This window comes from Globicephala melas, chromosome 10, assembly GCF_963455315.2.
Source record: "Globicephala melas chromosome 10, mGloMel1.2, whole genome shotgun sequence".
NCBI classification, from domain to species: Eukaryota; Metazoa; Chordata; class Mammalia; order Artiodactyla; family Delphinidae; genus Globicephala; species Globicephala melas.
Window position 1 is genome coordinate 15627523 of NC_083323.1, and position 23701 is coordinate 15651223.

The window sequence follows — 23701 nt, forward strand, 5'->3', positions numbered from 1 at the left end:
AGCAATAATGTAAATCATTCAATCTTCAAATATCTGAAGATCTATTATGTGCCAGGCACCATTCTGGGGGCTAGGGATGCATAGTGAACAAAAAGGTCCTCATGGAGCTTCTATTCTAGAAAAAGAGATGGACAAAACGCAAGCAAACTACAAAATATATATGTTACATATTTATTAGTTACATGTATTAATAATTATATATTATATGTAATAAAATATATAGATAATACTACAATATATAGATAACTATACATATATATTAGTAACATCATATATATATAGTAGTTCAGACAGTGGTAAGTGCTATAAAGAAAAATAAAGTATGGTAAGAAGATAGAGGAGTTAGAACGGAATGCAGCCAATTTTAGAAAATAGTGATTTCTTCCATTGATAGAGAACTTTACAGTTTTAAAAAACATTCTCATAAGCACTGTCTCATTTTATCCCTGGAGTAATCTGGGACACTTCCCATCTAAAGGTAAGGAAACGGGAGCTCAGAAAAGTGAAGTGACTCCAAGTTGGATGACCTTTCATCACCCCAGCCAACAGCAAAAGCAGGCACAAGAAGTCAGTTCAGCTAGCAGCCTCAGGACGCTCTGCAATTCCGAAATTAATTCCAGGACCCAAAGTCAATACATTACTGCAAGCTAGTGCTTTTGGAGCTTGCCCACGGTGTTGGAGAGGGGATTTTTATTTCAGACCTTACTTGCAGCAAAGCAATCGCTGCCATCCACTTTACCAAGAACAGGATCCCAGCCAGGTGACATGGGGACAGCTTTACCACTGATGTCTGTTTCACCTCAGCCCACTTGCAAGCCAGGTGGGAGGACGACCACCAATCTAATTTTTCTCTAAAACCTAAGCTGAAATAGTGAACTTTGCCTGCTCTAAGCTAAAAGTTCAGAGATGAATCATAAGTTTGGATGGCTCGGCTCAGAGGAAGACTGTCCACGATTGCACTCCAAGGTTTTACAGAACTAGTCCCTTTCTCCAAGGAGGTGGCAGCTGCAGTGTGCCGGGAGCCCTCAGGAAGGGAAAATGTGTCTGGGATTTCAATTCAACAAGCTCAATGCGAAAACCCTCAGCAGGTACCTTCTGTCCTCCGTGGCTGGAAGGACAGCCCCAATTTCCAGTGTACTTGAAGTTGATGGCAAGGCAGCCGCAGAGAGCTTTTGCATTTGTGCTTTAATTTCAGTTAGAGTATTGCCTTGTTTTGGGACTGGAGATAAGAGAGAGTTCGGATGCTTTTTTTTTTTTTTTAACATCTTTATTGGAGTGTAATTGCTTTACAATGGTGTGTTCGTTTCTGCTTTATAACAAAGTGAATCAGCTATACATATACATATATCCCCATAGCCCCTCCCTCTTGCGTCTCCCTCCCATCCTCCCTAACCCATCCCTCTAGGTGGTCACAAAGCACCCAGCTGATCTCCCTGTGCTACGCGGCTGCTTCCCACTAGCTATCTGTTTTATGTTTGGTAGTGTATATATGTCCATGCCACTCTCTCACTTCGTCCCAGCTTACCCTTGGATGCCTTTTATTTATTTATTTATTGTTTGCGGTACGCGGGCCTCTCACTGTTGTGGCCTCTCCCGTTGCAGAGCACAGGCTCCAGACGTGCAGGCTCAGCGGCCATGGCTCACGGGCCCAGCCGCTCTGTGGCATGTGGGATCCTCCCGGACCGGGGCACGAACCCGTGTCCCCTGCAACGGCAGTCGGACTCTCAACCGCTGCGCCACCAGGGAAGCCCTTGGATGCCTTTTTAAATGACTATTTTGGAAGCACCTGGCACTGTAATTCTTCTTAGAGAGGAAACTTATTATTTGGGAAAATACTCTGAAAAGCCATTTGGATTAAATGAGACTTGTGGGCATAGATGCCAGCAGGAAGCGAGGACTAGAGAATAGAGGAAATTTGGTGGAGGTTGTCCAAGAAGGAAGGAGAGGGAGAGTGCAGGGGGCAGCAGGAGGCGGTAGAGGAGGACAGGAGAGGCAGCAGAGCAGAGAGGGCAGGACCAGCTGCGGGGAACTGGCAGGAGGGCCAGGGAGCGTTTTGGGATGGGGATGTCTGTTCCATGGGACCACGTTTGGGATGTAAACTACCGCTGCACACTTCAGTCTCCTAGGACGCTTTAGTCTATATGGATGCTTTCTGTGGACTGCCTTGTGCAAAGCAAAGAGGACCCTGAGTTTCATCCCTAGCTCATGATGGTACAGAACAGGGCTGTCCACTAGAACTGTCTGTGGAGATGGAAATGTTTTATTTGCACTGTCCAATATGGTAGCCTCTAGTTCCATGTGGCTACTGAGCATCTGAAATATGGCTAGTGTGACTGAGGAACTGAATTTTAATTTTGTTTAAGTTAAACAACTGGGTGTGGCCAGAGGTTACTGTACTGATAGCACAGGTGTGGAGAGAGGGGGTATATGCAGAAAGAGGAGTCCCAAGTCAAGGTGACCCTGAGGATGCAAACACCCTGGGACTTGCTGAAATCTTGGTGGCAGATTTGAGACTTGAAATAGGAATGGAACTGGGATGCTGGGAGGAGAGGAAGAGTTAAATCGATTTTACCTAGATCACAAGGTCAAGGAAACCCTGAGCTGACAACAGAGTTACAAAAGAATTTGAGAGAAAAAGGAATAGAAGGTCCTTACACAGGCAAACTGGAGTTTCTAGAAATGCTGGATTTTTTTGTTTTTTGGTTTTGTTTTTGTTTCAGAATCTAAGTTAACAAATGGCTATCTGTATCTGTGCACAAGCATCTCATAGAAAAGTCATAATAACAGTTGTAATGGCACATGGTAGGTGTTACCAAATACCTGAGTGACCAGATGACTGAGTGCACAGTACCCTACATCAGCCCGCCACCCTCTCAGGTGAATCTTGCAACATCCCAGGAAGAAGGCAGGGGTTAATTTCCATTTCACAGCTGAGAGGACTGAGTCTCAGAGAGGTTAAGTGATAAGTCCAGGAGAGCTAGGATTCTTGGTCTTTTGGTTCACCCAACCTGACTCTCCATTTCGGCCTCTGGGAGGGAGCGTGTAGATGCAAGAGAATGTTCCAGGATCCCAGACACAGGACAGGGATGCACTCCTGCTGTGCTCTTCCTTCTCCCACTGCTGAGAGGCTCTCAGTGCCCCTCTCTAGACTGGGAGCCCCTCCACAGCAGGACCCATACCGGGACCCCTCTGAGTCTCCACTGCCTGACACAGTGCACGCCACACAGCCAGTCTCAGCCAGGACTGCCCGGCTGAAGAAATGAACGAAAGAAACAGCAAAGGTGGTTTCGCCACTGATTTTTTAAAAAATTCTTTTCACTTTGGAGAAGGAACACTAACCCATCACACAAGCATTTTTCCCTTCCTAAGTCACCACAGAGCATCTTCCCATGTACTGAGTGGAGCCAATTCTCAGCCACTCAGTTTCAGACTCTCCAGGGTGGTTGGCTCAGGGCTAACATTGCCCTTTGTTTTTTCTTGCTGATGATTTATCTGTTGAGGATCTGAAAAGTGAATTTCTGAAACATTGACCCCTTCCTGCCGTTTCAGTCCTTGTGACGCTTGCACTCAGAAAACTGGTAAGGAACAGTGGTGCAGGACAAGCTTGCCTATTTTTTATTAGCCGATGTGGAAAAATAGTTACACACAGGGAAAAGAAGCTAATAAAAGGAGAAAGAGTTTAGATGTATTAACTCAAATTAAATTGAATATTTTTGGGGTGTAAAAAAATCTAGATCTTTATCAAATAAACACATGATGCGTCTTCAATTGAGTCCCAATAGCCTTCCTTGGCCAGCTGAATATGAATGACCAATGGTGATGATTTTTTGTAGAGAGAGCCCTGAGTGTGGGATGTATTTTTAGCATAAGTGGATAGAGAACAGTCAGGCCTGCAGTGATATTACAAACAGTCCACCCCCAGCTGAGGACTCCCAGACCTCCAAGCTATGATACAAGGCCACTTCCCAGTTTCTCTAAGGCTCTCACATTACCAAGCCAAGCAGTTTGCCCGTCCCAGGCTCACTGACATATACATAACACACTTGCAAGTTCAATATTTGCCGCTCAGAGAAAAGAAGTTACTGTCTGCAAATTAAGTACCAAGGAAATTCAAGGTAGACATTCACTTTTACTTTACAACGTGTCTGAATTGTTTGAAATATTTAATACTTTGGTATTACTCTGTTTTGGTATTTGGTTTGGTATTACTCTGTTAACAACTGTTTGAAATTTTTACAGCAAAGTAACCAACGTATTTACTTTGGTAACCTAAAAAAAAAATTAAATGATTTAAAACATGATTAGGAACTGTGCATAAATTACTTAGAAGTAGGGAAGAAAAGGAAAAAGCCTGGTGAAGTTGGACTCACCTTTCCAAAGCTGGCAGCATTGACGGGCTGGGTGTCATTCTTCTCACAGAAGTCCAGGTAATGCATGTAGAGGGCACTGCGAGGGATGCAGACCCCTTCTGCAATCTCATAGTTCTCCTCCAGCCTGGGGAAATAAAAGCCCAGTGAATAAACCCAAGAAAGAAGGATCTGTTCTTTCTAGTCCTCCTCCAGAGCTGGGCAGACCTGAGAAATAACTCTTTTCTTACAGATGGGGAAACCAAGGCCCACGAAGACAAAACAGTCTGCCTAAGGTCAGGAACGGAGTTAGCAGGTTAGCAGGATCAGACCCCTGGTCCCTTTGGGTATGACCTCAGGTCACTTTTCCGGTCCAAATTCCCAGTCCCTTTCCTCTGTGTTGTCATTGGCCTGACCACATTCTGGGTGAATCAGATTCCCCCAAACTCCAATAAATGATAGAGGATATTGCAGGTGCCCCCCTCAGCCTAGCTACCCACTGTGTAGCCATTCCTGATAGGTGTTAGAATCTTGGGGCTTCTTGGCTAACAAGAGCAGCAGAGTGAGATAGCCTGGGAAAACAAATGCCCCGGCACAGGCTGGACAGCTAGACGGCCACTAACCCACTGCTGAGGGAGGTTATATGACCACAGCAGGGAGCTGAACTGCTTGTTTCCTTTAGGCTCACCTTCCCTGCTGTACTGGGATTATATGATTCTACACCCATTGTCTTCTTAATGACTATAGGTTAGGGTTTCAGGGTAGGAACTTTTCCATCTGGATTCAAATCCCAGCCTTACTACTTGCTGGCTTGGTGACCTCGGGTAAGTAGGTTACTTAACCTCAGCCCTCAGTTTCATTTTGGAGGTACTGACTGTAACCGCCTCTCAAGGTTGTCATGACAATCACATGTAACGTGTGACATGCATCAGCATGGGGCCTGGCACATGGTGAGAGCTTAGTAGGTGTTAGACCTCATTATCATCCACTTTCCTGCTCCATAAAACATTTTTGGGCACTCAAGATGTCCAGAATTTGTGCTTGATACTGGGAACATAAAAGTAAACTTGATACAGTTTTGGTTTTTTTTTCCCTCTTTAACCCAAACACCAGAATGTAGGCATCCAATCATCAAGTTCCCCCTCACCACCATGTCAGCCGTGAAGAAAACAGAAGACAACAAACAACACACTGGTGTCCATTGTGGATGTCAAGGCCAACAAGCACCAAATTAAACAGGCTGTGAAGAAGCTCTATGACATTGACATGGCTAAGGTCAACGCCCTGATCAGGCCTGACGGAGAGAAGAAGGCATATGTTCGACTGGCTCCTAACTATGAGGCTTTGGATGTTGCCAACAAAGTTGGGATCATCTACACTGAGTCCAGCTGGCTACTTCTAAATATAAAAGTTTTCACTGTTAAAAAGAAAAGAGGGCTTCCCTGGTGGTGCAGTGGTTGAGAGTCTGCCTGCCGATGCAGGGGACACGGGTTCGTGCCCCGGTCCAGGAAGATCCTACATGCTGCGGAGTGGCTGGGCCCGTGAGCCATGGCCGCTGGGCCTGCACGTCCGGAGCCTGTGCTCCGCAACGGGAGAGGCCACAACAGTGAGAGGCCCGCGTACCGCACAAAAAAAAAAAAAAAAGAAAGAAAGAAAAGAATGTAGGCGTCCAAAAGAATCAGGCTCCTTTGTCATGGACACTTTGGAAGGTTAAACATCTCTTCCAACAAAACTGCTGGGGCACGTGACAGTTTGGGGACTTCTCTTTGGGTCCCGCTGCCTTCAGAGTGTGGGGCACACACTGTTCAATAAACTCACCAATAGAAAATATTTCTCCTCTGACTGTGAACTGGATATTAGGAAACAACCCCAAGTCAATTGGAACCAAGTTTGAGGGCTAAAGTGACTGGAATAACCTTTTTCTCCCAACTGTTTTTCTAGGGGTTCAAAAATAAGGCATGATGCTAAAACAATGAATTGAATGTCCTCAAGTGGCTTCTAACTTTCTCTGAGGGCACTTGCCAAAGAAGTGGTCCAGCGCTGTTGTAACTGAAGTGGAATGAGGACACGGCCTGCTGAGGTGCCCACTTGAAAGGGCAGTGCTCATTCGGCTCATTGCAACATGTGGTTGAAAGAAAATCAGTTCAATCATTTCATATCCAAACCCCACGGATGACGCGGAGGACCAAGCAACCCGAGGAACGCTCGGACAAATGAAGATGCCTGTGCTGAGCCATCCCAGGTAGTCGCACCCACTCCCCCCTCTTCTGGGAAGGGGAACACTGAGTAACGCCTGACAATTTTTATAAGTGTGCCAGGAAATAGTTTATGCAATCCCTTCTAGGCAGCCTAATTCCTTGAGGCTGGGGTGGTGTCTGATCCACTTCTGCATTTTTAAAGTCCAACAGACTCCGTGGCACACAGCAGGTATTCAGTAAATGTTTGATGGATAGACTGTGCCAGTCATATATTCATTCAACAAATATTTACTGATCTCTTATCACCCAACAGGTGCTGGGGATACCACGGTGTGCAAGATAGCCCTTGTTTGCGCATGGAGAACAGATTAATGGTGGACAGGTGGATAAAGACACAGGTAATCTTCAATTCAACAAATATTTATTGAGTGCCAGGCAGTGTTCTAGACTTTAAGGAAACAGTGGTGAACAAAACAAAGGCCCTGTCCTGAAAGGGCTTACATTCTATGTGTCCCCAACATCATATATTGGAACTCTAAATGTATTTCCCTAAGGTTTCTTAGGACTATCCTAAGCCTCGGGGCTGGTGTGAGTGGGGATCAGCCGTCTAGTTTAGCCTGGACCCCTAAATGCCATTCACAGTGTTGTTTCCCTATAAAAGTGAGTTCAAAGGTCCAAATAACCAGCTTATGCACAAGCTCGTGGGGGTCACCTGAAAAATGCAGCTTTCACAAAATAGGGTCTCACAAACATTCTTTGTTTGGCCTGAACAGTGTTGGCCCAACTTTTAAAATTCAGGACATTTCACATAAGAATCTGGATTTCTGGCTTCTTTTGAAAAGGCTGAGATCTGGCAACACTGGGCCCATATTCCCGCGTGACAATTGGGCAGAGTTACATGTGCCCTCGGGTTGGCCAGAGTCCTCACTCCTCCCTATTTTTCTTACACCCAATCTATTTTCTGTTCCTTGTCTGCCTCCTGTAGGCTCTTGTGTTGACATAAGACACAATCTATGCCCTAGTTCACTTTGCAGTTTATTGTGGGGAGAATAATGCACAGAAATAAGAATATTTAAATACTACAAACTCCCAACCACAGGTGCAGAGGAATGTGGGAAGACAGAGATTACTGTGTAGATGGGAACAGATGATTAAGGTTTCATGATGAACTGGAATTAGAACTTTGTAACAACAACAACAGCTAGCATCTGTTGAGCTCTTACTAGGTGCCAGGCATGGGGTATACATTATCTCACAATAACCATTTGATGCCCATATTTTAGATGAGGAAACTGAGGCACAGAGAGCGAAATTCATTTGCCCATGGTCATGCAGCTGGTAAATGGGAGAGTTTGTCTCACTGTGAACCACTGTGGTATTCTGCCATGGGAGATGGAGGGGGTTCCAGGCAAGGAGAACAGCAAGGCTAAGAGACAAATGTGGCTCGAGCTTTGGATGATGGAGACACTGGTCTGAGTGGAGAAGAGGGCTTGTAATGGAGTATCTGAAAGGAAAGAACCATGGGGGAGGGGCATGCCGCATAAGAGAATATGGCTTGGCCTAAGAGTTTAGCAACCTCCAGAGTTGAAGAGTTACTATGAAAGTCTTATTTTCAGAAGGTCATGGAGTGTTACCCAGACAGGATTGAAAAAAATATTCAGAGACAGGAAGACCCGAGTGTTTCCAGGATGCTGTAGGAATAATAATAGTGTAATCAAATACAATAGAATACTGCTCAGCCATAAGAAGGAATGAAATAATGCCATTTTCAGCAACATGGATGGACCTAGAGATTATCATACTAAGTGAAGTAAGTCAGAAAGAGAAAGACAAATACCATATGATACCACTTATATGTGGAGTCTAAAATATTATACAAATTAACTTATTTACAAAACAGACTCACAGACATAGAAAACGTATGGTTAACCAAAGGGGTAAGGGGGTGAGGGACAGATAAATTAGGAGTTTGGGATTACCAGATGCTAACTACTATACATAAAGTAGATAAAGAAGAAGGTCCTACTGTATAGCACAGGGAACTATATTCTATATCCTGTAACAAATCATAATGAAAAAATGTGAAAACTAATATATATGTAACTGAATCACTTTGCTGTACACCAGAAACTAACACAACATTGTCAATCAACTATACTTCAATTTTAGAATGTAATCAACAACAGTAACTAGCATTAATTTAAAGTTTAATACGTTGTATTTGCCAGCAATGGATTGAGACTAAAAGAACATTTAAAGAAAACAAAAACAAAAAAAACCCCAAGTCTCATAGGTTTCCTCTTAGACGACTGAGAGTGCCACTAAGCAATTTCCTTAGAAAGCTTAACTTCAGCTCTTTAGGCTACTGTGTTGTGGGATATTTTCCAGTTTAATTCATAGACAAGAACAATCTGGGAAGCTGGAACTTTGTGCATAACCAGCTGTGTGCTTTTTGCTTATATTTACTAATGATTTTCTAAATTTGATTTTGGCCAGAAAAATCCATGGACACATTCAACAAACATGCATTTCAAACCATTCAGAATTCATCTTATAAAAAGCATATGGGGCTTCCCTGGTGGCACAGTGGTTGAGAGTCCGCCTGCTGATGCAGGGGACGCGGGTTCGTGCCCCAGTCCGGGAAGATCCCACATGCCGCGGAGCGGCTGGGCCCGTGAGCCATAGCCGCTGAGCCTGCGCGTCCAGAGCCTGTGCTCCGCAATGGGAGAGGCCACAGCAGTGAGAGGCCTGCGTACCACAAAAAAAAAAAAAAGCATATGATCCTTTAAATTATAGGGAGCCAGTTAAGTTTTTAAAGCATAGGAGTGCCAGGATCAAATTTATTCTCTGGAAAGGTCACCTTGGCACCTCTATGGTGAGTGGACAAGGAGTACTAGTGAAGACTGGCACATAGTGGCTGACTAGGTAGTACTTGTAGAATGAATGAGTGAATGAACGAACAAATGAGATCGGTTTGGAGCCACGTTAATAGTCAGGGCAGGAAATGATGGAGCATGGATTGAAGGAGTGGCTGTCAGGGCAGAGATAACACCTAGGCTGTGGGTCTCATGCTGCCAGATGTGAGGAGGGTGGGAGCAACCAAGGAAGCCCTCAAGTTCATAATTGGGTTGAATGGGTGCAAAGGGGCTCCATCCCCACGATTAAGAAAAGCTGAGGAGGTGAGTTACAGGGGCGGGAATAATGCTTCCAAATGTTGTGCTAAAGGGCATGGGTTCCCAGATAAATTCCTGGCTCCCCCCTCATTGGTTACTTTACTTAAGCCCCCTGTGCCTCCGTTTCTATTTGTTGTTTGTATGGTTCGTTTGCTCACTAAATCTGGTCAAGAAATCAGGATTAAATACAAGGTCAAGTTTAAAATACATCCCATTAAATGAATCCATAGCGGCAACAAACTATCCATGTTTGAACCGTACGGGTGTAAGTCACAGTTCACACAGGCTGAGCTAATTAAGCAGGTACCTGCCAAAGGACAAAGCCTTCTAAATAACTACATTCTTATCCACGTTTTGTTTCTCTTACTGGAGCTTCTTTGCCTCAAGGTATCTAGGTGGCTTATGACTATGAAGCATTTTAATGAGCTCTGTGAGTGAAGACACGTAATTGGAGTCAAGGGCAACTTTGATGCTTGATGAGTTTCTACAGGAATAGCATCATGACACCTTTCCCCAAACCTTCTTACAAACTCCAGAGGGTCCGTGCATGTACCGAAGTTGCTAATTGAAATGCCAGCTTCCTGACCAAGGCATGGCAGAAAGGCAGTTAATTATTTCTCTTCATATCTGATGAAATTTCCCCTTTTCCTCCTCACTTTTACAGGACATCATTAGTCTGACATGGTGAACAATACTCCATTATACCTGGATATATTTTTTTTAATGATCACCAAAACATTCTCCACGTCTTCCATTTTCTGATCTTCTATTTAACAACCTGATCATATTTGAATTGAGCCTATCCTATTATGGAGAGATAATGACCTCGGTCCACTAGCCAACATGAGTCATTATCTGCAGTATACATTTTTAAAAGACCTCCTCGCAAGGTTTCAGCATGCAGCATTCAGGAAGGTGGAAGCTTCGTATTAGCGCTTTACGGTGAAGAGCAGATGTCTCAGCGCGTAGCATAATTTCTCCCTCTGCTCTCATTTTAAACGTATGTTTTCTTCTATGTTCACGTGGGCTTTCAGTCCAGCCTCCACTTCTCGAGCCCTTGTAGACATGTCTGGGACAGAAACTTTTTTCTTCTATTTTACCCAAAGAAAAGAAAATAGGATTTTTTTTTTTTTTTTACTTGCTAAACATCATAATTTATTACTGAGGTTATCAGAGAGATCTGAGACTGCAAAATATGTGAGAAAAAAAAATCTGGCCAAACAATCAGAGCCAGACAATAGTCTAAACCCTTCAGTGGCTCCCCTCTGCCTCTCACAGAAGTTCAAATTCCTTACCTTGGCACCCAAGGCCCCCTATCTCTCTGACCCTGACTACTTCTCCTTCTCCAGGCTTCTCTGGCCTCATTCCCCTACACATACACTTCTCTCCAGCCGACGGGACTGTCTGTTGTTCCTCAAACATATCTTGCCACGCTCCCCGCTACGGTACACGTTCCCTGGCCTTCCCACCATGGGAGGGGACCCCCTCTGCTGGGCCTCACCCTTCAAGACCCAGCTCAAATTTCTCTTCCACCAAACTGTGCTTAATTTCCACCCAGCCCCAACTGCTGATCACTCCTTAATCATTTCTTCCTTGACAAATTCACATATTCATTCATTTGATAACATGTAGAGTGCTGAGTTATGTCTGTAGAGGAAAACACCTTGACTGAGCAGACACATCTTCTCCTCCTAGAGCTCTCACTGCCTCCTGGGGATTTCCACAGCTCTTCCGAACAGCTTCACTGAGAGACAGCAGTTTTACAGTCAGGGATCACTGAGTCTGAATCTTCCTCCACCACTTGCAAGCACTACAGTCTCAGGTATGTTACCTGAGCTCTCAGACTCTTGCTTCCTTCATCTGTAAAATGAGGGAAACAATACCCAACACCCATCTCCCAAGGTTGCTGTGAGGGTTAAACAAGAATCCAAGCACAGCCCTCAGCCCTCCAGCTGGCATATGCACATCACTCAATGGAGGGTAACTATTGGTATCATTCTATATTAGCGCAGAATATTCAGGTAACACCTCACATCTTAGACTGAAAGTCCTTTGAAGGCAGGGACCACTTCTATTTATGCCAGCATAGTTCCTAGCACTGTGACCTGAACATGGTCAGTAACAGTGTGGAAGGAAGGAGGCGGGGTGTGTGTGTGTGTGTGTGGCAAGGGCTGGGGGCAAGGAAGGAAAGCAGGCTTTTGCACAGATCAAAAAAAAGTTTAAAAAAATCTTAACACCTGGGGGGTTAAAGGAAAAGCCTGTTTATATTAACAGATCTGATTTATATTTTCAAGCGCCTACTCTCGTGCCAGAGATGTTCATATTTGCTATCACTACTCCCACAAATGGGTAACTTTATCTCCATGACATGGAGGAAGAAATGGAGAGTTGGGGAGGCTAAGTGACTTGCCCCAAACTGCTTGGCTGGGAAAAGCCCGCCTTGGAGTATGAACTCCGGGACGATGCTTCTAAAGCTCTCACTCTGTGCTAGGGACTGGCATCCATGTGCTCAGTGAGTCAGCATTACCTATTGAGCACCTACTATGCGCCAGGCACCGCAGAATACAGCAGTGAACGAGAAGACGCAATCCCTACCGTCGCCTTTAGGAAGCCAACGGTTTCTCAGGAGGAAGATGGGAACCAAGGAGAGACCACCACCTGATGATAAATAAGTACAAAATGGTGGCATTTGGCTCCTGTGGGCTCGGATTCTACAGAAGGCCAAAACAAATAAACAAAACCCACCCAATCTATTTTATTAAACTGCAACAATTAAGCCCACAGTTTGCTGCTGGGTAGACAAACACGAGTTCAGGTGGGTCCCTGGTGTTTCTCCTGGGACCTCGCTGGCCCCGCCTCCCCTTGCTTGAGGGTCTTCTTATAAGGAGTCAGGCATCTCCCCCACGTGGGTGGAGTGAGACTGGGACCATCTGCTGTGTTGAGTTGCCCTCTTCCAATAGGGGTAATAATCCTGCCTCCTCTACCCGGTTTTCGTGAGATCCAGTGAGCTCAGCCAGCAACATCAGCTGGGGTAAGCCTGGCACACCAGGGGTATTGGCTCCACCTGTAAGTTTGGTCCCTGCTCAGTCATGGACTGAGTCAGGGATTTATTTCTGCCATTGTAATGACTCAACTGGACCAGAATCTACAGTAATCTAATCCAAATCTTGTGCTTTGCCTACAAGCTACCAAACTGGTGCTCCAGAAAGGCCTGGGATTAGCCAGCTTCTGGCATTCCTCTGTTTACTTTTTGATTAATCAAGTCCTTTCCTTTTTTTCTTTTTTCTTTTTTTTTTTTGGACAAAAACTAGGCAGTACAGTAGCAGAGTGTCACAAGTTCTGTGCTGCTGCTAACCCACCTGTCGGGGCCTAGGCTACAGGTTGGCAGCCAGAGCGCTGGTGGCCCCGAATGGCAGTGGAGGGGATTTTGGCACCATCCTCTACCATAAACCACCCCCTTCAATCTTCCCTTTCCATCTCTTCCCTGCCTCTACTCATCTCCACTTCACCGTTACAAATAGGGCTGCAAAGAACATCTTCATGTGTGTCCCCCTGCACACCTGGGGGAGTGTTTCTCCATGTCAGTATCCAGGAGTGGATGTACATATTACAATGTTAATGGGATGCAAAATTGCCCATTCAAAAGGCTTTACCATTTTATACCTTCATTCACAGCACAAACTATTTTCTAAAAATAAGAACCTAGCTCTACAACATAGCGTCTCATTCTCTGAGCCATTTACACCCTTCACGTTGTCCTGCTTAAGCTACCTTTCTCCATCTCTGGCTGAGGACTTCTAGCGGGACATAGTCACACCTAGTGGCACTGTATGTCACTTCTGGTTACATTCAGAGCTAAAAATGTTTAGCCTCCCTTTCTGGAGTGAGGTGGACTAACTCATACTATGAAAGCAAATCAGGTTATGCCACCGTTGAATAAAGAATTATATCAGAAATGGGTGTACAACGTCAGGTGCTGGTGACATCCCATGGGTCTGGCCTAGCAGCTGTGGCTGGGTCTAAAACGTCACCGTACTTCTTTGGCACAGTACCCAGCCCAATTTTCTACCTCTGGCCTCCGAGAACATTTTAAAGAGAAACACCAAATTTATTTTGTTTCATATTGATTTGAAATATTGAAAGCCTAGCAATCACCCAAGCCTCATTTTTATTTTTTCAAAAGAAAGGAAAATGTCTCCCACGAAAGTGACAATTTGGTCTTCAATCCTCTTCCTTTGGGGAAGGGCCTCCCTTTCCCTGGAAATTGCAGACAGGGAAGTGTCTCCCCCCTGATGGCACACAGGAGCTCAGAGTGACACTGGCAACAAGAGAGGTGTGTGAGAGGGCGGGGCAGTGGAGGTGGACACGTGCTGGCAGCGAGTAGGCCAGGACAGCAGACAGGCTGCTTTCCCTGCCGAAATCCTCTTTGTGAATAGAGGTTATTGTGTGGCCAGGATTCCAGCAGGGCTCACCATCCCCAGTGGGTTGGGCTTTACTAACCTCATGACCAAGGATGCTGGAAAGTGTTTGGCGGAAGGCATTTGACAATATTTGCCTGTTTTCTGCTGGGAACTGCCTCCAGATCACGTGGCCCTGCTAATTTTCAGCTGCTTGGCTGTTGTATTATTTGTTCTTAGAGTGGAGATGGTCTCTAGGGTGATGGGGAGGGGCTCTCGGCAAGGTGGGAGAAGGCAGAGAGGCAAATAGCTCCTAAACCAATTCCAGGAACAAGCCAAGCGTCCCGGGAGAACTGGGCACTATCAGGCCAGTGGCTACCACCTTGGCGGTGAGGCCAAGGTCCTTTCCTGGGGCTGCCTGCTACCCCTGGAGAGAGGGGACAACGTAAAGGATACAGACGCCTCGGAGGATGAGATGCCGTGTTGCGGAGCTAGGTTCCCATTTTTTAAAAAACAGCATTTTGTATACTTCGGCTGAATATAAAATGGTAAGGCCATCAGAGTGGGCAATTTTGCAATCCTGTTAACATTTTCTGTGCGCCCAGCACTTCCACTGCCTGATACCCAGACAGAAAAACACTTCAGCAGGTGTGTGAGGGGACATATGTAGATGTTCTTTGGGACTTTATGTGTAAAGGCAAAGATGAGATTTGGACACAACCTAAATGTAGGTCAAAGAGGGAAATGGCGAACTGAATTCTGCCGCTGTCTTACATGAAATTCTGTGCAGCAGTTAAAATGAGGTTGTTCTCTGGGGACTAATCTGGGTATAGCTTCAGGGTATTCGACTCAGGAGAGAAAGCAAGCTGTGGATCAAGACAGTGTGACAGGTTGTGGAACAATATTTTTAGTGTTCTATGTCTGTATTCTTTTTATAAAGGAGAAAATACTAAATAAAAAAACCACAATTCAGAAACTTCTATCAGTACATATGCATGTAAATGCATAGGCAAGGGACAGTAAAAAAAAAAAAATATATATATATATATATACACACACACGCATGTATACACACCCACACACATACATATTTCTCACTGGTAACAGCGCTGCTCTGGAGGAGGTGGACTTTAACCTTATCTGTAATGTTTTCGTTTTAAAATAAGGAAATGCATTTTGCGTAAATAAAATAAAATTTAAATGTAAATGTGTATTTGTTGAATTTATTTGCACCTTGCCTTTTTCTAAAAAGCTAACAAAATAAACACAAAAAGAAGAAAATTAGACAAAGGAAAGAGATTAAAAAGTATATAGGGCTTCCCTGGTGGCGCAGTGGTTGAGAGTCTGCCTGCTGTTGCAGGGGACACAGGTTCGTGCCCCGGTCCGGGAAGATCCCACATGCCGCGGAGCGGCTGGGCCCGTGAGCCATGGCCGCTGAGCCTGCGCGTCCGGAGCCTGTGCTCCGCAATGGGAGAGGCCACAACAGTGAGAGGCCCGTGTAATGCAAAACAAAAACAAAAACAAAAACAAAAAAAAGTATATAAATATCAGACTTAGCTCTGAACTCCCTGGCAGCCAGAGCAAAGAGGGGACATATGGTATAAATTATATCACTTTCCCTTGTAGAGTGGAGGGTGCATCCAGTTCCTTTTGAGAGACAAAGTTTTTAGACTGAAAGTCTAGCCTAAAAAAGTTTACTCATGTGGAACTTGATATAGGATGTCACATGTCCTCCACCATGGTTTTAAGCATGGCTCTATCCCTAAGTTTAGAGAAATGTCCTACTTTTTCTTCCCTGCTATTTACATACTCCCCTGCCTCCTTCCCCCACCTCATCTGTACTGCTGTCTTCCTTGCTGGCTATGCTCCAACCACACGGGCCACCTTCTGCAGCTCCTTGAACAAGCCCAGCCTGCTTCCAGCCTGGAGAGAGTGGAGGATACTGTGGTCTGTGCCCAGGTTACCTTTCAGGACTGAGGCGTTCTTCCCCACCGCTGAGACGTTGATTGCTGAGGCTGAATCCTTCCTGGGGAGTTGTCCTCAGCAGAATGGGAACTGCCTCGCCCAAAGTTATGCCCCCTCACAGGGCTGGAAGGGGAGGTGGGATGAACTGGGAGATTAGGTTTGACATAAGTGCACTACCATGTGTAAAACAGATAGCTAGTGGGAACACGCTGTGTAGCACAGGGAGCTCAGCTCGGTGCTCTGTGATGACCTAGATGGGTGGGATGGGGGGTGGGAGGGAGGTCCAACAGGGAGGGGATATAGGTATACATATAGCCAATTCACTTCACTGTACAGCAGATACTAACACAACATTGTAAAACAATTATACTCCAATTAAAAAAAAAAAACACCAAAGTTATATCCCCTCTCCCTCGGGGCAAACTACCTGCAGTGATGAGCAAGATGGGGGAATAAAAACCTGAATCCATTGCCTCAGTTCATCTCTGAGGCCCACCCTGGCTTCAGAACTCCCTGGGAGATCGCTGAAGCCTCTACCGTAGCCTCCTCCCAGCCCGAGACCCCCTCTGCCCATCCCCTCGTACCCTCATGGTGTCAATACTGGGTGCCTTACATAATAGGCCACCTGTAGGCACGGCTCAGAGTCTGCCTCTGGGAGAGCTTGACCTGCAATGTTCCCTCTGCCTAGAACGTTTCCCTGATTTTAACATCGTCATGGTGTCTGAGGGCTTCTTGTCATACAAATATTCACTTAAATATCACCTCCTAAGGGAAGCTTTCCCTCACCATTCAACCTAAAATAGCCTCTGAGATATGATCATATCAGCCAGTTCTAATTCTCCACACAGCACTTATCCATATCTAATACATTCCTTATTTATTTATTTATCATTAATATAATAATTTTTAAAATTATCACCCAACTTTTTCTCTCATTGGCCCCTATTCTTGGTCTGTCTTATCCACACTGCATTCCCAGGGCCTAGAATAGGGCCTAGCAAACAGTAGGTGCTCAGTAAACATTTCTTAAATGAGTTAATAACTAAAATTCTATCTTAAAAATATAATATAAAAGGAATTAGAGGACAATTTGATGTTTGAACAACTTGTTGCCTTTTGATAATAATACTCAAATTTATACATTTTCAAACCTGATCTGACTCTGAAAACAGATTTTTTTCATCAAAACAAATCCACTGCTTAACTCTGTGAATTGGAGGATGAAATTTCTTCCGGAATGATCTATGTGACCTTTTATTTAGAAAAACCGATATTTTGTATAGAATTACGTACAGTAGAAGGAGAACTGACAATGCATATGTCAGGAAGGAGGGAAGCCCTATTCTGGGATGTACTTGTGGGACTCAGAAGGAAGAGGTCTGCTGAGCAATCCATGGCTAAGATTTACCTAGCACCCACCCTACACCAGACACTGTTCAAGCACTCTGTATATACGAACTCACTTCCTCTTTGTGACTACCCCAGAAGGCAGCGGTCCCCAACCTTTTTGGCACCAGGGACCCGTTTCATGGAAGACAATTTTTGCATGGACGGGCGGGCGGCAGGGGGATGGTTCAGGCGGTAATGCGAGCGATGGGAGCGGCACAAAAAGCTTCACCTGCCGCTCACCTCCTGCTTGGCGGCCCGGTTCCTAACAGGCTGCAGACCAGTACCGGTCCACGGCCCGGGTGTTGGGGACCCCTGATATAAGGTAAATACTACTGCCATCTCTATTTTACAGGTAGACTGAGGCACAGAGAGGTGAAGGACCTTGCCCAAGGTCACACAGCTAGAAAAGCAGAGCTGGGAGTTAATTCCTGGCAGTGTGATTTAAGAGATTACTCTATCTACAGCCTTGCTGTTGCCAGGCAAATGTCAGAGAATCACAGAAAAACAGACATGAACAAGGTGATTTTCTTCTAGTCCCTTTCAAATTTTTTATTCTGAAATGTATGACATGTTCAGGTTATTAAAGCAAGAGTGTCTGTTGATTCCTAGCATTTCTAGAAACTCTCACCCCCAAACTCTTTTATGTTGATGCCTCATTCAATGCGCTAGCATTATTAGAATCTCTGTGACCATAATTTGGGGGTAAGGAGTGCAGGGAGAGATTTGACCAGGGAAGTAAAGTAGAATTTTAAATAAAGCAAAAAGCAGCAAATGCAATGAGAAAAAGAATGTAGGGACAAACTGATGGAAACAAGCCAAAAGGCTGGAAATGGAGCTCTTGAACACAACCTCTGCTATCCTTGTAGCAAAACAAGTTGACTACTGAGACTCTTGTTAGAGAAGATTGAGTTACACTTGTGAATGCTTTCTCCCAATGTTGTTTTCCTCTCACCTGTGGGTGGATTAGTCAGAAGAATCTAATATGATTTGCTCATTAAAGCCAATCTGCTTCCTTTTCTGATCTAGTCTCTCTTCTCCATCCTTCCTGATTTTTCTCTTCCTTTCTTCAAAAGCATAGGCTTTGCAATTAAAGTGACCCAGCCAGGTTCCTGCCTCTGCCACTTCATGGCTATGTGTATATTCAGGCAAATGATTTAACTGTCTAAGCTTTATTTTCCTCATCTGTAAAATGGGCATAACAATACCAACTTCACAGAATTGTGAGAATGAAATGAGGCATGTATACAAAGTGCCTAGCATGCAGGCTGGCACACAGTAGATTCATTCCTTTCCCCTCCCCACTTCTCTCTCCTTCCCCTTTGTTCCTTACTTCCTTCCGCTTTGCTGGGCTGAACTAGAGTGGTAATAGCCCTTAACTGACAAGTTCTTCTGAGAGGTGAGTCTCAGGTATAGAATAGCTTTGGTGTTCAAAGCTACAACGTAATTTCTAAGTAAAACTCTTAGAGGAGAATTTACCTGTAAATACCAAACATGGGTGCAAACACTTAAACAACATCATTAACTATAACATCAAGTCCAGGAATTCCAAATATTAAAGGGAGAGCCACTCAAGTAGATAATTTGTATTAATGTTAAAATAAATGTAGTATAGTTGCAATAAATTATTAATTTATTAAGAGTTCATTGGTAGGGGTGAACAGACCTATGTTTCTATAATTGGCTGCAACATTATTTATTAAAATAATAGACTCTATTAAAATCAATTAATAACATCCATGTAGAATCCAGTCCTTGCCAGTGTTTTGATGATGGAAAAAAATCTATTCCCAAATAAAATAAATATGAAAATTCAAATCTCCTGTCTATATCTAAGTTGAGTATTTTATGCATAATTACAAATTAAACTGATTGCATATGGGCTATTGGATGTCAAGTTATTATGACAATGTCAAAATATGCAAGTAATATGCTGTCCTGTCTGTAGGAAGACATAGTTATATGAGCTTCCCATCAAGAGAGAACTTGCTCAGAATGGAACTTACCATTGCAGAGTAGCAGGAGTGGAGTGGGGCTTGGATGCTCTATTATTTTCTTTTTCCTCATCTGTTAAATGAAAGAAAAAGGAGTGAACTTCAGTAGGAAAACATACAAGGCCTTTCAGCTCTCCCAAGTCTCAAAAGACTACGTTGCCCTCAAAGGTTGATGCTTTGAAAGCAATGATATTTTGGCTTTTCTAACATGTTAGATTTATCACACTTTAAAAAAAAAGGAGAAACTGACTTTTACGGAAAACTCTTATATCAATTTGTATTTTTATTTGACATAATACGTTACAGTTTGAAGAGCTATCTCTCTTCATCACTGAACAATATGACTGCACTCCCCCAACATGCTATGTTCGCAACTGAAGCTGGACATCTGATACGATGATTTTGACCCTAAGAACACACTGACTTCGCCACTATTTGTTTCTTGTAACTCCAATGGAACAGACAGTTAGTGTAGGGAAGGGAGAGTGTAAGTGTTCAGAAGAATCAGGTTAGCAATACAATAGAACAGGGGTTGGCAAACTTTTCCTGTAAAGAGCCAGTTAGTAAATATTTCAGGATTTGGGAGCCAAGAGGCAAAATCAAAAATATTATGTAATATTTATATAACAAGAGAGAAAACAAATTCCATTTCCATATTGACAAAATTCAAAATATAATACTAGTTGATTATAATTTTTGTAATACAGGTCTATTAATTAAAAATGAAACTAATTTGGGGGAGCGGGTAACATTTTTCTTAATTGGGGTTCAAAGCTCACATTCCCTTTCATCCGACAGATTACAAATATCCATCTACAAAATCATTCTTAGTTTATAGCCCTACGAAAACAGGTGTCAGGCGAGGTTTGGTCTGTGGGGTTCTAGTTTGCAGACCTCTGCAACACAGCAATCTGAACAACAGATCAATCTTTGCATACTTAAGAAGAACTGCTCACAGTTTTATCATGAATTAACTAAGAAATAGATTTAATTAGTTGCATCCAATTCTTAATGAAGAATATTGATAGAAATAATCAACATAAAATTAAATTTCTAGGGAATTCCCTGATGGTCCAGTGGTTAGGACTCCACGCTTACACTTCAAGGGTGCAGGTTTGATCCCTGGTAGGGGAACTAAGATCCTACAAGCTGCATGGCGCAGCAAAAAGAAAATAATAAATAAAAAAATAATAAAATTTCTTGACCCACAAAATCTGACCCAAGAAAACTGGTACAAATAACAGTCTCAAAAGAAAATAATGTCAAAACCTACAAATATAATCAACAAAATTTAATAAGAACATGTAAAACAGTCAACAAAATAAATCTGTGGTATAAGATTTATATGGGAAAGAATCTGTACTTGTGAAAATAATTTAAGTAAAACTAAAATGAAAGTGGAAGAAAGTAAAATATACTGCCAATGAAGTAGCTTAATAAAGTTGCCCTCAAAAAATATTTTCTTGATGAAAGCTTATCTGTATTGGTATAATTCTGATTACAATGTCTGCTCATAAAAACTGTGAAGATATTGCTGTTGCTCATTCAACAACTGTACAGACTCACCTGCTTCCTTATTAATAGAATCCCAATTTAAAGGGGACCATGTGTTCAGGGAGGGTTATCCCCTCTCAAATCCTAGAGAGATGACTGTTGATTAATTTAAATCTATCACGGTAATTTTATGTCATCTAGCCCCTGATGGATTAGGTGGGGCATGTGACATGGTGATGTGGCCTATCAGATTAAGAAGCAGCCCTCTGGGTGCTTCTGGGGAAGTTATTTTTCCGTAACAAAAAGGAATGGGGGCCTTGATGTCGAATTTCTGGCCTCCAAAACTGAAGGAAGGGAGGGAGGGAGGGAGGGAGGGAGGGAGGAAGGAAGGAAGAAAGGAAGGAAGGAAGGAAGGAAGGAAGGAAGGAAGGAAGGAAGGAAGGAAGGAAGGAAGGAAGGAAGGAGCAGGGAGGAGGGGAAGAAACAGAAGAGACACACTGGTCTGTTCTGCTTTTGAACACAGCTGTGAGTAGATAATTGGAGTGAAGCCGCAAACTTTCAACTGGGAAAAGAGCAGCCTGAGGACAAAGTCAATGCCAAGCAAGGCAGAGAGAAAAAGGGGGAAAACCTGGGGATTCTGAATGTCATGATGTGCCTCTGATTAACCAACCCTAAAAACTGCTGCCTCTTTATGAGATAATACAATTTTCTGAGTTAATAAATCCTCTTTTCATTGGGTATTCACTTCCTTGCCTCCAAAACCATGTTAACTGGTACAACACTAACACTAAATGTTCTCAGGGACAAAATGTCCCAATACATCATTGGGCTCAACATCTGTTCATGCTGCTTTGTCAACCTGGAGTTACTTCTAAATGTTTGTCATCCTTTCCAGTTTAGAATATACAACACCACCTCTTCAAAGTCTCCAAGTCAGGAATCATTAATCCTAACTCTGTTCTTCTGTACCCCATTACTTGTCTGTCAGTCGAATGGTTTAGCCATCTGGATCATTATTTCTATGCATATCCATATCCATCTCTCTGACTTGCATATCCTACTTAAGAAGATCCTACTTAAGAAGGCAAGGAGGCCTGTTTTCAAACTATATTACAAAGCTATAGTAATCAAAAGAGTAAAATACTGGCATAAAAACAGACACATAGATCAATGGAACAAAATAGAGAGCCCAGAAATAAACCCCCACACACAGTCAACTAACTTATAACATAGGAGCCAAGAATATGCAATGGGGAAAGGACAGTCTCTTCAATAAATGGTGTTGGGAAAACTGGACAGCAACTTGCAAAACAATTAAGTTGGACCACTATCTTACACCATACACAAAAATTAACTGAAAACCAATTAAAGACTTGAATGTAAAACCTGAAACCATAAAAGTCCTAGAAGAAAACATAGGCAGTAAGCTCCTTGACATTCATCTTGGTGATGACTTTTTGGATTTGATACCAAAAGCAAAGGCAACAAAAGCAAAATATAAACATGTGGGATTACATCAAACTTAAAATCTTCTGCACAGCAAAGGAAATCAGCGACAACAACAAAAAGGCAACCTACTGAATGGGAGAAAATATTCGCAAATCATGTATCTGATAAGGGGTTAATATTCAAAATATATAAAGAACTCATACAACTCAATAGCAAACCCCCTGCCCCCGCCAAGTAATCCAATTGAAAAATGCACAGAAGATCTGAATAGACATTTTTCCAAAGAAGATATACAGATGGCCAATAGGTACATGAAAAGATGCTCAACATTACTAATCATCAGGGAAATGCAAATCAAAACCACAATGAGATATCACCTCACACTTTTTAGAATGGCTATTATCAAAAAGACAAGAAATAAGTGCTGGTGAGGATGAGGAGAAAAGAGAACCCTCACGCACTATTGGTGGGAACGTAAATTGGTGCAGCCACTATGGAAAACAGCAAGGAGGTTCATCAAAAAATTCAAAATAGAGGGGCTTCCCTGGTGGCGCAGTGGTTGAGAGTCCGCCTGCCGATGCAGGGGACACGGGTTCGTGCCCCGGTCCGGGAAGATCCCACATGCCGCGGAGCAGCTGGGCCCGTGAGCCATGGCCGCTGAGCTTGCGCGTCTGGAGCCTGTGCTCCGCAATGGGAGAGGCCACAATAGTGAGAGGCCCGCGTACCACAAATAAAAACAAAAAAATTCAAAATAGAACTACTCCATGATCTAGCAATTCCACTTCTGGGTATTTATTTGAAAAAAATGAAAACACTAATAAGAAAAGGTATCTTCATCCCATGTTCACTGTAGCACTATTTACAATAGCCAAGATATGGAAACAACCTAAGCATCCAATGACAGATGAATAGATAAAGAAAATATTTTATATATATATATGAATATTATTCAGCCATAAAAAAGAATGAAATCTTGCCATTTGCAACAATAATGATGGATATTCAGGGCATTATGCTAAGTGAAATTAAGTAAGAGAAATACAAATACCATATGATTTCATTTACATGTGGAACAAAAAAAAAAGCTCATAGATAAAAAGAACAGATACAGACTGGTGGTTGCCAGGGGGTGGGGAAGTGGGGGGTGAAACAGATGAAGGGAGTCAAAAGGTATATACTTCCAATTATAAAATAAATAAGTCACGGGAACGCTGTAGACAGCATGGTGACTGTAGTTAACAACACTGAACCGCATATTTGGAAGTTGCTAAGAGAGTAGATCTTACAAGTTCTCATCAC

At 43.3% G+C, this 23701-nt stretch overlaps 1 protein-coding gene across 3 annotated transcripts in view; it reads right to left on the reverse strand.

The window, feature by feature from the left end:
* The window catches only part of RFX4 (regulatory factor X4), a 167104-nt gene that overhangs the window by 89047 nt on the left and 54356 nt on the right, over positions 1–23701 (reverse strand). For all 3 annotated transcript variants that reach the window (XM_060306134.1, XM_030856170.2, XM_060306135.1), the window contains exons 3-4: positions 19472–19532; positions 4371–4494 (exon numbers count right to left, since the gene is read on the reverse strand). In XM_060306134.1, coding sequence (XP_060162117.1) covers positions 4371–4494; positions 19472–19532 — 185 coding nt within the window. The remainder of the gene's footprint in view (positions 1–4370; positions 4495–19471; positions 19533–23701) is intronic.